This window comes from Phoenix dactylifera, chromosome 6, assembly GCF_009389715.1.
Source record: "Phoenix dactylifera cultivar Barhee BC4 chromosome 6, palm_55x_up_171113_PBpolish2nd_filt_p, whole genome shotgun sequence".
NCBI classification, from domain to species: Eukaryota; Viridiplantae; Streptophyta; class Magnoliopsida; order Arecales; family Arecaceae; genus Phoenix; species Phoenix dactylifera.
The window spans coordinates 1,778,467-1,794,404 of NC_052397.1; the positions used below are offsets into that span (position 1 = coordinate 1,778,467).

At 39.9% G+C, this 15,938-nt stretch overlaps 2 protein-coding genes across 10 annotated transcripts; both read left to right on the plus strand.

Annotated features, from left to right (window-relative positions):
• The first annotated feature begins 60 nt into the window (after positions 1-60).
• On the plus strand, positions 61-9,483 carry LOC103714020 (phosphoribosylglycinamide formyltransferase, chloroplastic). 9 transcript variants are annotated; one of them, XM_008801117.3, is made up of 7 exons: positions 61-215; positions 3,869-3,949; positions 4,113-4,575; positions 4,714-4,825; positions 6,675-6,851; positions 8,809-8,935; positions 9,074-9,483. In XM_008801117.3, exons 3-7 carry the CDS (start codon positions 4,179-4,181, stop codon positions 9,185-9,187), a joined length of 927 nt encoding a protein of 308 aa, XP_008799339.1. In that variant the 5' UTR covers positions 61-215; positions 3,869-3,949; positions 4,113-4,178; the 3' UTR covers positions 9,188-9,483. The 9 variants fall into 9 exon arrangements, with proteins under 9 accessions (XP_008799339.1, XP_008799341.1, XP_038983005.1 ...); XM_008801119.4 differs by having other exon boundaries at positions 4,116-4,575; XM_008801120.4 differs by having other exon boundaries at positions 62-195.
• A 1,427-nt stretch (positions 9,484-10,910) lies between these two features.
• On the plus strand, positions 10,911-12,091 carry LOC103714066 (protein MIZU-KUSSEI 1-like). The gene has a single exon (XM_017844477.3). The coding sequence runs from the start codon at positions 11,130-11,132 to the stop codon at positions 11,829-11,831; it is 702 nt and encodes a 233-aa protein (XP_017699966.2). The 5' UTR covers positions 10,911-11,129; the 3' UTR covers positions 11,832-12,091.
• Positions 12,092-15,938: the final 3,847 nt, after the last annotated feature.

Below are 15,938 nucleotides of genomic sequence, written 5' to 3' on the forward strand. Positions count from 1 at the left end.
TCCCTGATGTCACGAATCCTAAAGCCGGACTCTGTGAATATAACGTCAGCACCCCGGGTTAAAATTAAGCGCTTCCCGGTGCGTGCTGCGCGAGGAGACCGGCCCTTTAAACCCTAAAACCTCTTCTATCGCTTCCTCTAATCTTCGTCAAACCCTAATCTGGTGCCGCTGAGCGGAATCCTGCCCTCAATTCAGGTCATGCTTCCTCTCCCAAGGTATTCTGAAGCGATCTTGATGAGGGTTCGCGGATTCCTTCGTCTTTTTCTTACTAATATCTTTTTTCTGTGCTTTTGATCCCCAATTTGTGCCTTTTTCGAATTCATTATGATTGCGGGTTTTCACATTCGAATTTGCTCCAAGAACCTGAATCTTGATGTATTTTTTTTTTACTTATTCAATTGGTATATTGTTCTTCGTGTTAATGTAATCCCTGGTGGGCAGTTTTGCTGGATTTTCTGGAACCTTGTAATGCCTCATAGTTTCGATTCTTATTTTTTTTTAATTTTATGCTTGTTTGTTAATTTGAACCATCGAGATGCATATGCTAAGCGTTCGGAGATTGATATGATCTTGAATTTATCAAAATTGGAATGGAGGGAGAACGGAAAAGATCACAAGTCATGATTTGGACCCTTGAATTCTATCGGAACCTGAATCTGGAGAGTGTCGGAATGGCGAGACCGTCAAACAATAGGAAGTGTAATTTTAATTGTTGCTTTTGGTTATGATAAACGTATTTAGCTTTGATTGCTAACATGATAGTTGTTGAGTCGGGCTCATAACGCTGGATTCATGGGTTCTGACAGTAGGTCTCTAATTAGCTCCCAAAAGGAATTTACATATAAAAAAGCCAGGTGTCTTGAGGTCAGTCTTCCTCCTCCCCTCGATTTTTGAGGGATTTTCTCATTCTAAATTCCCTTCGGATCGTTGGAATTCACTATAATTTCATCGATTGGATCTTAGATCCTGTTCTTTATCGTTTCTTTTTTCCCCATTCCTATTTTCCCCCAATTTGTCCACCCTAGTGGTTCTTCAATCGATCGGAGATTGTTGAGAGGCGAAGAGTCGCTAGATTTTGATTTTTTTTTTTTTGGTGGGGGGTGGGGGACGGCGGTGTCTAATCGAGATTGGAGCCGATGGATATTGTCGGGAAATCAAAGGATGTTTCACTTCCGAAAGGTGAGCTTTTTATTTGATATATGGATCATACGATGTCGATTTAGGGATTTATTTTGAGAATTTCTTATGTTTTCTATTATTTCTGGTACTTTTATGGTGGATCGGAATTTTTTTTGATTTGGGCATCGTTTATTGCTTTATATGAATGGCCGTGTGATTCAACACGGAAGGCATGCACGAACGACTGAGTAATGTTTATTAATCCCGACCGTATCATGCAAATTTTGAGTCGATTATTAGGACTTGGAGAGGGTACAACGTACCATGATCTATAGAAAGTAAGGGGATAAGCATCGAGATATTGCCGTTTACAGAAAGTAAGGAGATAAGCATCGATCCATGGAAGGCTCAATTTTTATTTGGTTTATCTTGGGGCTGACGTTTTCGACTAATCAAACCCTAATTCACCTCTTGAGTCCAAGTGCCAAGGCTTTGACAGTTTGACTTAGGGGTGCAAATGGGTCGGGTCGGGTCCTGAGTGACCCCGATCCGACCCAATTTTTTGTTCGGGTCCTGATTTTGGACCCAGACCCGACCCGGTTGAAGATTAGGTCGGGTCCTGTCGGGTCCGGGTCGGTTGCTAATTTTTGTGCTTTTGAAAAAGAATCTGGGCAAATCTAATTTGGTCATATCATAATTATGAGGTGCTGGGTGACCCATGAATTTGAAAGACTTGCAATTGACCTCTAGTCAAAACAGATGACCCATGACTTACTAAGTCTCAAATTTCATATCACACTATTTTTTATCTATATGACTGATTGGACGGAACTTGGTGTCTCCCTGCTCCCCTCTTAGGAGGACAAAAAAAATCCTAGACCTTCTTCCAAAATCCAATTCCATTGCAGAAAACTGGCACATGACCCATATGTAGTTCAGTGTTCCCTCACTTTCTCCCTTCAAAAGTTAAAAGAAACAAAAACCAAAAAACAGAAGGAAAAAAAAAGCCAGCTACCGAGACACCAGAAGTATCAACAGTGTAATAGATCAAGAGAGAATCCTGACAGGCCGAGGTTCCTTCGGATTCTGTGAACCTATGCTTGTTGCTATCCTTCCACACTTGAACCCTACTCTCCTTAGGGCTTTTCCTCCTCATTGGCTGGCATTTCCCATCCCTTAGAGAAGAATAAGGCCATGGGAGCAAGCTAACAAGCCCCTAAGAAACCCATATCTCCTTCCTGTCTGCCTTGAAAACCTGCCATAAATTCACTTAAAAACGACCAATAGTACCACCACCCGCACAAAAAAAAGAAGAGACTCTCTTGCTTGTTATCACAAAGCAAACTCATTTCTCTGAGCTTTTGCTGGATTTTAGGTGGCTTTGTGCAACCTTTATCCTTATTTTGTTTCTCTTTTTCTGTTTCCATTACCACCAACTCAGTGCTGTTAAAGCCACCTCCTTAGCATGATTTCTGGTCCTTAGACAAGCCACCTTCTTTCCAACTCAAACCAGCAGTCCTCTCTCTCTCTCTCTCTCTTTTCGGGGCCCAAGAGATTCTGAAGCAGAGCACAACTGTGTGGAGCTCCTGTCTTCTTCTTCTTCTTCTTCTTCTTCTTCTTCTGGCACAAGAACATACCTGAGATAGCTCCCATTCATTAAAGAAACCATCTTGGGTCTGCTTCTCTGGCTTTCTTGCTGCTATACCTGTCCCGAGTTTAATCCAAAAGCTTGAGAGCTCGGCGTTTGGGTTTCCTTCTGTTTTGCTCATTCTCTTCGGGTCGTTCGGGTCAATCGGGTCCAGATTCAGTAAACCAGACCTGACCCAGAAAATGGTTCGGGTCCAATTTTAGGACCCGACCCGGACCCGCGGGTCCTAAAATTTGGGTCGGGCCGGGTCTATGCGGGTTGGGTCACGGGTTGGCCCGACCCATTTGCAGCCTTAGTTCGACTCATCGCCGCCTCCTTTCGCCAAATCCTAGTCTCCACCCATCCGGCCACTCGAATCCCTGTGCCCAACCCACCTGCGGCCCCGGCTGGCTTCGAACAAGAGGACAAGAAGACGCCAGATCAGCACCTCAAACTCATCGCTGAAGGTACACACCGATCCCGTCCTCTCCCATCTCCCTTTTATTTGATTCATTGGGATTGGGTTCATTTGTTTCTTCTCTCCTTCGAATACCTTTTCCTTGTCCGCAGTCTTCCTCCATCATTCTCTACTTCCCTATAAACATTTCCTCGGTTTCTTTTTTCTTTTTCTTTTGGTTATTTTCTTTTTCTTTCTGAAAAAATACTGAGAAAAGAAAATATTCATTTGTTCTGTTGTTCCTTCAAATCCCAAATAACTGCTCCAGTTCGTTTTCCAGTCCAGTTTTAAAATTATTGAATTTAATCCCAAATAACTTCTCAATTTCAAAAAGTTTCTTGGCTAAATTATGTTTTTATTAATTTGATTATAGCTTACTCTGGTTCTATAGGAAATAAGGCTTGGGTGATTGTGAGGATGGTTCTCAAATTAATTATGATGTTCATGTTTTTCTCGTGAATTCTTGATTCATAATGGGCAGTGATAGTACTGCAAACTTTTAGATCTTTAAAATACTAAAACTTTCTAAATGCTTGTTTTTTTTCCTTTTTCTTTTTAAAATTGTATAGAAATTTGAATTATCACATGATGGTGAACACAAAATAATGCTACGAAAAGTTAAACGCTGTGCTAATATGAATATCATATATACTTGGATTTTATAGAACTTCAAGATATCAAGTTCAAATTGGAAGACATGAAACTGTTGAGACCTGATTTGCTCCCGACCTTCCCACAACAACCCAGTTGAGTGTTTGCTAACGTCTATTGTTGACATATGATAGTTCAAGTGGTAGTTATTTTGTTCTTATTAATCTTGGATGCTCTAAACAATCTGGGAGTATGATTCGACTGTGGGACTAATAATTGCCTCTTATATGTTGCCTCAATGGTCCTCTTTTACCCTAGAAGTACAATAACAGGGCACTTGTATAGAGAAGGGCTTCTGGTTGGCACATATTTATCATTGATCCAATGGAAGCTCTAGGCTCGACTTTGGGAATTCAGGTTTCTTCTGGCACAAATATTACCAGAAGGCAATATGGACTGTCAACCTTAAGATCGCCATCTCAAAGTGTGGTTTCTTCATGTTCTATTCCATACTGGGAACTAAGTCTTGAGAAATCCTGTTTTGCTTCAAAGCTGGCATCGCATAAGGCAGAGAGGAGCAAGGGAGATTTTGAGTGCAGAAACACTATTCAGGAAAATAAAAGCTCTGTTGAGACTGAAGATGGCTCAGGAACTCCTCTTCGAAGGAAAAGACTTGCAGTTTTTGTCTCTGGTGGAGGTTCAAACTTTAGGGCCATCCATGAGGCCACAGTAGAGGGATCAGTTTATGGGCATGTTACAGTTTTGGTCACAGATAAGCCTAGTATGTTCTTCTCTGATTACTTCCAGTCCTTTAAAGGAAATGAAATTGTTGCTGTTTTATTTAATTAAATTAAGCAACAACTTTTTATTCTTTGGCTTAGAGAATCACTACCCTAGGTTTGTTGCAAGTGCTTGACAGGTTGTGGAGGTGCTGAACATGCAAGAGATAATGAAATCCCAGTTATTCTGTTTCCCAAGAGCAAATCCACACCTGAGGGGCTGTCGCCAGTTGATCTTGTCTCTACTTTAAGGTGAATTTACTCTTGGTATTCATGCTTGTATTTGTGCTCTCATATATTATCACACATAAACTGATGCATTATCATAATCAACAAAGGGCAGAAAGTAAGAAAGAAAGAAAAGAAGAAAAGAAAACCACCTACAGGTGCTGCACTACTGAATCTTAAATTTAAACTTTTCTAGGCATATGTATCCAAGAAAGGTTTAAGGATATGATATTGGAGTACCTAGCATACGTTCTATGATGTTCAGCTAGTTTAGTTGTCAAAAGCTGAAAGCCGTCATATAGTTTTGAGTTTTAAAAAGCAGTCGAATTAGAAAATTAATAACTAAGCATGATACTCATGGAAGAAATATGAAGAGGGTTGGTGTACACGAGCGTAAATAGTTGGAATAATACTTTTTCTATATGATTATGAAAAATACCAGGCATTATTGAGATTAGAGTTATATAACATAGGTAAAAACAACAGGCGATATCCCCTAAGTATGGCATTGTCTGAGAGTTTTATAGCCAATGCCAACCCCTTTTAACTGGGAGGTGCCTAAAATCATTTATTACCTCTCTTCAAGTCTTTTTTGACCTTCTTTTTCTTCATCTCTTGAACCTATACTTAGAGCCTTCCCTCACAAGGTTGTGTCTAGTCAGATGGTTTATTATCACTTTATCTTCTATGGTTATCATTTCAGCCCTTACACTTTAATCCTTTTTGAACTCTGTCTGCCCTCTTATCATATCCACTCATTATCATTGCTAAGCTGATTTATCTCACCAATTTGATCCATAATGTGAAACACAACTTGTAAATGTATCATTTAGTTGAAAGCTCAGTGATATTTAATAATCACATTACATAACAACCTCCAGTTACATTTCAGTTTGTTCTATTAGTTAGCTGTATTTCATTTTCCTATTTTTGACTTGTGGACCACTCATTATCCTTGGTGTTCGATCTAACATCTGGGTTTTGCATTAGTTGAACAACTTGCATTTAGGAGGTATGTTTATATTATGTTTGCCGTATAACACGTCGTTAGTCTATTACTTACCAGATTTTATTTCATTTTCCTTTTTTAACTTGTGCACCTCTTGAAAGCACATACTAAAAGAATTCGTTATTTTCTGGGTGTATCCTTGGTCTTTGATGGACCACCTGGGCAGTGCATCAGTCAACCAGCTTGTTTCTAGTAGGTACATTTATATTATGTTGCCATATAACATGTATATGGTCTTTTTTATTTATATGTCATTAGTCAGACGTGGACCTAGCATATGCAATTTTTTTGAAGAGGCCAAGCTCAAAAACTAGCCCCATGAAGGTAAAATATGGACCAGAACTTACCTCAAGCTCAACATATTCACATTACTTATATTGTGAGGGATAATCTATCCGGAGGCCATATATTATAATATTGCTGCCCATTAGTTAATCTTTTGGATTAATTCTTAACAAATTGTAATTTTAAAAATCAATGGTTGTAACTTGTAGACATGCTAGACTACATTAGGTGCAACGCTTCCAGAAAATATTCACAACAACATATGCACTCTATTATGGAACCATGACTGGTTTTTCCCAAACAAATCAATGGCCAACAACTGCCTCACTGCTGTGAGGTTGGCTAATTAGTCATATCACATTACACACGCGCACAATGAAATTTGGTAATGTTGGTAACTTAAAAATGGCCAATATTATTTAGTTAATACTTAGGTAATACTCCTCTTGTTATAAAAGTCCGATAGCATGTCTTATCTTTGCACGCATTTCTACTTTTATATGCTTGAATTCTGTAATACCTAAATCTAAGTTCTATGCTCTATCTGAATTATATTATAACATTCTTTGTTGCTGACAGGAATTTTGAGGTCGACTTTATTCTTCTTGCTGGTTTCTTAAAACTTATACCCGTTGAATTGGTTCGGGCGTATCCAAGATCTATATTAAATATTCATCCTTCTCTTCTTCCTGCTTTTGGGGGCAAAGGATTTTATGGTTTAAAGGTGCATAAAGCTGTCATTGCATCTGGGGCTAGGTGCGGTAGTTTCTTATAGACTTGTACTCTAATCTTTAAAGAGCAGAGCTATATCTATGAAAATTTTTAATTTCCTTCCATATTTGTCCATGGTTTGCATCAAGTAGTTTTAGTAAGCTTATTAATTCCTTCACTTTGATCATCCTTCTGACAACAAGTTTGTTGTTATTAAAATCTTCAATATGCTTACTTGCCTTTTTATCTGCATTGTGACTTTATCTCAAGCAATTTATTAGAAAACTGCCACATCTAGTATGCAAGAGAAAGCTGTCTTATATCTGAATTCACCATGATAATTATATTCAAACTGACCATGATGGTCATATTTTAGAAATAAAATTGGGTTAGAGATGCATTATGTAAATTAATATTAGTGTTGGCAATGTGGGCAAATAATTTTTTGTTTGGGTGAGAACAATTTGTGACTTTAGCACGACAGTTTCACTAAGTGCTTTAAGTAATTCACCTTGATAAAGAACAGGAACTATTTATTTAATTTTGTAGAGAATGTATACATGAAGGTTGATTGACTATTCTGAGAGTTCTTCCTCATGTCTGAGATGATACGCTCATTATTTTGTAATCTTGTGCGGGTCCCTTTAAGATTAACCTTTATATGCTAAGATCAATTAGATAAATTGTTATCATGTAGCTCACTTCTGCTGCACAGGTGAAGAAATAGCATAATGTTGGCCACTTTAAACATGTAAGACTAATAAAGGTTTTGGCCTGCAAGGCCCATTGAACTTGACGGGTCAAATAAGAATTGGTTGATATGCCTGCATGACACCTACCCTGCACCTGAAAGTTGAGTAGATTTACAATTCCATTCTTCTTGGGCTAGAGGCGAGCATAAGCGATGATTGAAGGTTTGCAGGTAACTTTGTGTTACATGCCAATGAAATTAAGTGCAACTAAAATGGATATGAGGTATTAACTCATGTCAAGTTGCATTGATCAAGTTGGCTTTGTAAAGTTTTCTTTACGAAGGATGTCTGTTCTCTCCACTCTGGCCCGTCTTTCCACTACATGTCAGGGCTGAGCATGGTATTTTTTTCTTACATCTAATGCATACAGGGAGAATGTACTGAGGGTGTATGTCTTCTAGATCAAAGATTATATCTGTAGTTATGATAATGGATTTTACAGGTTCTATTCTCATAAGATTTATTAGGAGATAGATGCATAGTAAAAATATGTTAAAGAATATGCAGCTCCTCCAGTTATATATTACATTGAATAATCTACAATGTCCCCTTTTCTTCATGGAGCATCCTGGTTGAGTTTTTTCTGATAATTCACAATTATAATCCCTGCCCCTCTCCCCTCCTTCACCAGCATCTGTTTCTATTATATGACTTTTATTGCGCATACATTATATAAATTTAAAACATCCTGGCTTGTGTTTATGATGTAGGGACAGAAAGAATCTAGAAATAGTGGATTTAGACTTTCCTATAATATTTCGACACTAGGAAGCATTAGCTGTTCTTGAGATAGGATACTGGGTTAGTTCCATTAGGCATTGGGGGAAAAATCCAGTGAGAGTTATTGGAGTACACATGATGGTCTTTGTAAGCGGGACTTCGTTGAGTTTGTTGTGCTTTGTAACAAGCTACGAAGGATGTTCTGCTCAAAGACACTATTAACTTTTCTTTGCTGCATGGTGAAGCTCACTAGCATCGTTTCTGATGCTAACAGGGTAGTCTCTATTTTCTTTGCAAATCAAAATGCTTAAACCAATAAAGTGGTAGTTTTTAACTCCTGATTGCTGCCATCTTACGTTGCATTGGATCAAGAATCACCTCTCTGTACTTGTTTACTCTCAGTTAAGTGCATTAACTTCAATTAATTGAGAGTAATCATTATTCGTCCCTTTCTTCTGCCTCCAATAAAAGGTAGATGCGCTTCAACTTTCTCGTCTTTTAAATGATAACCAAATTTCTCCAACTTGTAGATATTCTGGCCCCACAGTTCACTTTGTAGATGAACATTATGACACTGGTCGCATCCTAGCTCAGAGGGTTGTACCTGTCCTGGCAAATGATACTGCAGAGCAGTTGGCTGCAAGAGTCCTTCAGCTGGTATTGTATTTGTTTGTACCGATCAGACTTAAGTTTGTAAATTCATGCATTCATATATATTTTATTGGAAAACAGTAGCAGTTCTTTTCCCCTTACTCCTCCTTTTTGGACATTTCACATGGCTATTTGCTATTTCAGGAGCATCGAATCTATGTGGAGGTGGTTTCAGCATTGTGCGAAGAGCGAATTATTTGGAGAGAAGATGGAGTCCCTCTAATTCGAAGCAAGGAGAATCCGAATGGGTATTATTAACCATATGCTTGAATTCATCTGTTTTGCTTAAGGAAAAATCCCAAGTATGTCTTTTTGGGGTCATGATTTATTTTTTCCTTACAAGGAACTAAGAAAGCTCATGCTTTTGCCAATTTTGATAAATTATTGCTCCTTTTTTATCCTTTTTTTTTTCTGGGACTATATTTGTTTTATTTCGACCCTTAACATATCTCCTGAATACCCATTTGTGTTACTTACCTGACCAACATAAATTTAAAGTGGAAGCATTTTGGTATCATGAGACGGTAACATCCACCTTGAACAGGTTTTGGACATCCCAGTGTATATCTTTTCTTATGCGGTAACAATTTTGTTGACTTCTGCTATATTAAAACTGCTTGGTGATTTTATGCTAAATTTGAAGCTCAGCTTGTTAACATAGTTCAAGGGCAGGTGGCCTGACATCAATGCAAACCACATTCATTAGATTTCATGCATTTCCTCCTATTCTTCGTTTTAAGTTTTGCGGTGCTTTTGTTGAAACTTGATTCTTTCCTAGAGTTGTGAGCATATATTGTACATGGAGCAGGGTAAAAAGTCTTGTGACTCTTTAATTGATGTTGGAGTTGAATGAAGCTTATCTGCTGCTGGTGTGGCTCATACGGTGGCTGTAATCTTGTAATGTTTGCCCAACAACTAATTACTTTATTTTTAGTATTGTTATCAGAATAAGCTCAGCATTATTCAGCGGCGCCAAAGAAAGCTTTCATCTCACCAACCTATGATGCCGTAGTATCTACCAGCTCGTTCTTAATTCTTCTAGGCCAAAATAGTGATTTTAAAAAAACCGTATGGCGAAACGAAAGCATCTATAATTGTAGCAAATGAAAATTTCAGAGTGAAAACTCTCGCTGTCATTGTGACAACCCAGGCGGCAACACCAGTGAGACCATTCAATGTAGAAAATTAGTACCAGTCCCAGGGAACCGGACTGGTACTAGTTGCAGCGAGCAAGGACTCAGCTGTTTTGGAACGCCATTCCTACTTATTTTTTTTATTTGAAAAAAAAAAAACCATCGCTCCTTTCTGATAGAAGGTAGAGAGAGAGAGAGAGAGAGAGAGAGAGAGAGAGAGAGAGAGCTTGACAGAGTGTTTTTTTTTTTAACAAAAAAGAAAGGAATTATTGGGACGTGATCCCCTTTGGATGATTGGAAGTAACCCACTTTCCCTCTAACCTACTTCGCGGGGGGTTTTAAATTTTTTTTCGAAGGAATTATTGGGGCGTGATCCCCTTTAGATGATTGGAAGTGACCCACTTTTTCTTGCAACCTACTTGTTTGGACTGGACGAAGGTGTGGTTTTATTCTACGCTCGCAAGCAGGAAGAATATTCTCATATCTGGGTCGCTCTCCCGAATAAATTATATCCAAAATCCTCGATCCCAACATAGGATCCGACAGTATCCCATGCTAAATTTGCTTGCGGTGAAAGAAAGACACCTCATAGGATGGCACCATGGTGTGCCCTGAGCAGCTCTTTAGCAGTTCCCGATGCAGTCCTTCAGTGCAGTCAAGGCTGCCCTTTCCCTTTCTCCACCAGTGCGGCCGGGACCAATTCCCATCCCAAGGTGACCCACAGCAACACTCTCATCTCACTTTCACCGTCGTCTCCCTCCCCTCCTCCATTGTTTTCCTGATAACAGTTTGGTGGGTCTGGCCACCACCCCCCCCCCACTCCTACTTTTGTCAGGATTCTGGTGCAATCCCCGGTCCCAGTATCAGAGGAGGCCTACACAAGCAGTGGCTGACAAAAAAGGACTAGAAGCATGGAATTAATGAGCCCACGTCCAGAAAACAGACGTCATAAAGGAATCTCCGATCTCCTTTTTCTCGTCCTTGCTCTCTTTAATCATTCAAATCCATGCTCCTCTAGTTTTTCCCTTTAACAGTTTAACCCCTCCTCACTCCTGCTCGTACCTCGAATGAAAACAATCATGGCGAGAACTTCTCACGAGCCCTCCTCCTCCTCCTCCTCCTCCTCCTCCTCCAAGATACCCTTCCAACGGATAAGAAGGGGAAGTGACGGAGATAGGATGGTAGGGGATGAGGAGGCGAAGAAGAAAGCTTCTTCCGCGGCGGAGGCCGCCGTTTCGAGGCTCCGGTCGGTTTTGACCGCCGCGATCCCCGGCCGTTGGAACCGGCCGGTCTTGACGGGCACCCTCTTCGGGCACCGCCGTGGGCATGTCAACCTGGCCTTCCAGGTGGATGCCCGATCGTGCCCGGCGGTGCTCATCGAGCTCGCGACGCCCACGAGCACCCTCGTGCGCGAGATGGCGTCGGGACTCGCGAGGATCGCGCTGGAGTGCGAGCGGAAAGAAGAGAAGACGACGCCAAGAGCTGGTCTCCTGGAGGAGCCGATGTGGCGGGCGTACTGCAACGGCAGGAAGTGCGGGTACGCGGTGCGGCGCGAGTGCGGCCCGGCCGATTGGAAGGTGCTGCGAGCCCTCGAGCCGGTGTCCATGGGGGCCGGAGTCCTGCCGGGGGACGACCCCGACGGAGATATTATGTACATGAGGGCAAGGTTCGAGCGGGTGGTGGGATCCAAGGACTCCGAGGCCTTCTACATGATCAACCCCGATGGCAATACTGGTCCCGAGCTCAGTGTATATTTGCTTAGAGTCTGATGAGATGTATATGCTCATAATGGCAATGGAAACCACTCGTCACACCGTAGCTGCGTCTCTACTTCTTATTCTCCTACGTCTCAGCTTTTAAACTCTCCTCGCTTGTAATCGATTACCTTGTTTGGTTTTTGGTTGCTTCGTCTCGCGCTCTCTACTGTTTAGTGGCGCGAGCTGGTTGGTCATGTATTATTGTGTTCTGTGACAATGCTCGAGCTGGATTTGATCTGACAACAAAAGGCTTTCGCAAGGTTTTCTTTCCTCCTTTCTTCTTCTTCTTCTTCTTTCTGTTTCTTTCTTCTCTCCCTGCCTTCCCTGGTTCATGTGAATCGTACTCTATGTAAAGCAAGCAGTGTATTTCATAGTATATATTAATCATAGTTGGTCAAGTCAGGGAGGAATGGAGGTATATATCCAACATCCAAGTAATAATACAATGCTTTTCACGTAGAAAACGAAGAGCCTCTTGATGGACGAAAAAGGTTGCAATTGTTGGGCAATCTTCCCTGGGGGGATTAGCTGCCAGATACCTTAATTAGTGTGTGATTAGATGGTTTGTCCGGTTACATAAGCAATGCATTTCTAGTAAATAGAACGTTGTGAAAAGAAAAGAAAAGAAAATCTCTCCCCAAGGACACCTTCTTCTTCTTCCAAGCTTTGTTTTCAGAGATTCCGTAGGGAAATCCATTATAGTTCTTGGATTTGATGTCTCAAACGATCGGATTGATAGTATGTAAATATTAAAATATTCATATATTCACACCCTCCTGTAGTCCCCTCAATCATTGCTACCAAGTGGCGCCATAATGTAATACCTCCCTAATGTGAAAACTGGACAAAGTAAGGCACGAAACCCGGAAAGTTGAGGAATAGAAGCAAAAGATTGCATGCATCTTAGAAGATGATTGGCGATCTTCTCGCTCGCCCTTTTTGTATTCTACCCACAAAAAACTTTTATTTATAAGCTGTCAATACCTGCTTCAAACGTTGAGATAAATAGATTGTCTAATAGTGGGAATGGAATTATTATTCCCTCTTAATCTCCAGATGTCAGTGAGAGTGACGTGCGTTTTTTATTCATGAGTCTTAATTCTCAAGGGACAGAAATTTTTGGTGCATCCACCATTTGGTGTGTTGGTTGGCCAAGCCAAGATCGACCAATTGGACTAAAGAAGTTGACAAGATAATAATAGGTTATATCCAATCAAATCTCGTAGATGTACAACAATTCCTCGTTTGTTGTGCCAAGGAAGACTATTTGATATTAGGCATATCCAATTGGGGTCCATTAGTGTTTAGCATTTACATATCTATATCCATATTTTAAGATCATCTATCTATCGGATTATGCTTGTCCGGCCCTCTTTGCTTTAATGCAATGATTAACAATGATTTATGCTGAAACTTATGCTATCTAAGGGCAAGCCAGTGAATATCTAAGACCTAAAGGTGGTGCAACCTCTGCCCATGACTCCATGGCTGCAACTTTCTTTTCTTTTCCTTTTCCTTACCCAGGAGGTGGAGAGCAGTAATCATCTTTCTTTCTTCTTGTGTAGAAATTTGTACTAAGTTTATAGTGTCTTGATAAAATCTAGACTGAAGTTTTGAGTAAAAAGCTTTTTTTCTGCAATTCATCGTTGGACTATGTTTGAGTTGTTTTTTTGGGGGGGGGATTGGATAAAGTTATTTGAGCTGGTTTCTCCCACATGCACCAAGAACAAGTCATGCAAGCAACTTAAACAACTTGTGGTGGGGCTTTTCTCAGCCTGGCTTCATGGAGAATAATTGATGCAGGACAATGCCATGCGTACATGAATACAAACCCAGCATCAAGTCTCCGTCAGGCCTGTTTTAAATTGACAAGAAATGAAAGGGGGGGGGGGGGGGGGGGGAATGTATGGTGAAACAATCTTCTGCTGCTAGTAATTTATAAACCAAGTATAATTTAGTACATAATAATAGAATTCATAAAGAGTCACTCTTGGGAATGAATCCTATGCTGGTAAGCTTTTTTTTTTTTTTTTCACTTTCTGCACAGAAAGATTCCACCTTACATGGCAGAATCATCTGCTCTTAAAATTAATGGTTGCAGCCATTTAACTAATTTAACTTGTTTCAATCCATTATAAATCAATACATATTTAATAAAATAATCAAATTCGAAACAGAATTTTTGATTCGTTTAATGAATAGGTTGGTTAAATTGTAAATTTTTGATCTCAGATTGTGATCTCTACATTAATAAAAATTCAACTTCCAACTTCTTCTTCTTTTTGCTTAGGCGGGCTTCTCATATAATACATATACGAATACACCAAATAAAATCAGAAAATAAAAGATCACGAAGTGCTCGGAGCAATCCCTCACACCGATCCACATGATGCTCTCGGAATGACTGGCCACATAAGCAGCCATGCAGTCCGCAACACCGTTGGCCAAAAAATAGATAACAACTAACTAAAATAATAATAATAATAATCATTTCATGAGCAATCTCCCAACAAATTAAAGTTATTAAGTTGTGCACCTTGAGAATGGATATTTCTCCTCTACTTTCAACCATTGATGTCATGTGAGCAGATCATGGGCCTGAACCCTGGTTCTTTGGTTTATCCCTGCGACGACCTCAGACTTCAGGGAGGGTGTAGGGTACAGTCGGGACAGGCGAATCTCCAGTGATCCGACCTCGTTTCCAGAGCCCATTGGTGACCTGAACGCATTTATTCATGCTCTGTTGATAAACGTACGCTCCTTCACCAATATATTTACTCCGTTTCTCTCTGATTGTGCCTCAAGAACACTGGGGATGCAGGAAAATAGATAAAGGAGAAAAACAAAAGGCATTGCATACATCCATGCATGGTGCAATGTACGTAGGCTTTCAAAATATTCAAAGCTAAAGCGACCACTTTGGACTTTAACAACTTGCTTCATCATCACGTTGTTATTATTTATGCAATCATGGCCATAAATATACTATGTATCATGTCCCACAGCCAGCCGAGTGATGCTGCCAAGGACCACTTTTGTACGCTCCAATGTGAGGAAGCAATCAGTGCTATCCGAGGGAGGGGATTTTGCCCCTGGTTGGTCATGATTTAAGCTTCCGGACAGGAATAAAATTTATTTAGCAAAATTTTATAAAAGTTGGAAAGGTTTTGGAATTCAAAATTAAGTAGGTTAAGATTCAGAATTTGATCCTATATAGTGTAATAAAAATAAAAATAAATTTTTAATCGGATTTGGGATGCATTCGAATGGTAGAATTTTAAATAAGTTCGAATACTAGTAGGGTAAATTTTATGAATACTCTATCCATAGCCATTTCTATGATCAGGTCATCATTTTTTTTCGTCCCCGCAAATACACACATTGCATCAACACTGCCAAGAAGTTGACCTGCGATCTGTGGCCTGAGCCGAATCCAGAACTCCATGGCTATAGCCAGCCTCCTGAGCTTTGAGACCAGTTCATCAGCCTAAATGGATTTGAAGTCCAATTTGGAGACGGGCATCATATTTGCCGGAAAATAATAAGCTGGACAGAGTACTAAAAACCAAGAAGTTTCATACAGTAGAAATTAATTTTAATAATTGCTGATCCAAGGTTACGAAAACGAAAAGTTGAGAGGGAAATATGGCAACTGATGAAATGGGTCCCTTCATAACAATGATTAGCATTGATTCAAAGGGTTAGGTGTATATTGATGACAACCAAAATTATATGTAGTGTTAATAACACAAGAAGAACAAAACAAAACAAAACAAAACAAAAGAAAGGAGCCACCGTACTTCGTTAATTACTTCTATAGAATACTAAACTACTCTGTTAATTGAATGAAGTTTTCACAACTCAACATACTTGTTTTGATGGGCGCCATAACGAGTGTTGCATGATATGTATGCCTTCATCAACTGTATGACGGAAGTAAGAAATACCATTTTGATTTGTCTCATGAGACTTACTACAATATATGGGGGATGGTTGAATACTAGTACACTAAAGGGTGCCCCCAAGCATTTTACCAGTATACACTGGTACATATTTTTCATGATGTGATGACAATGAACAAGGTTGTTGTAATAGCCCTCATGATGTAACAAAGGTGGT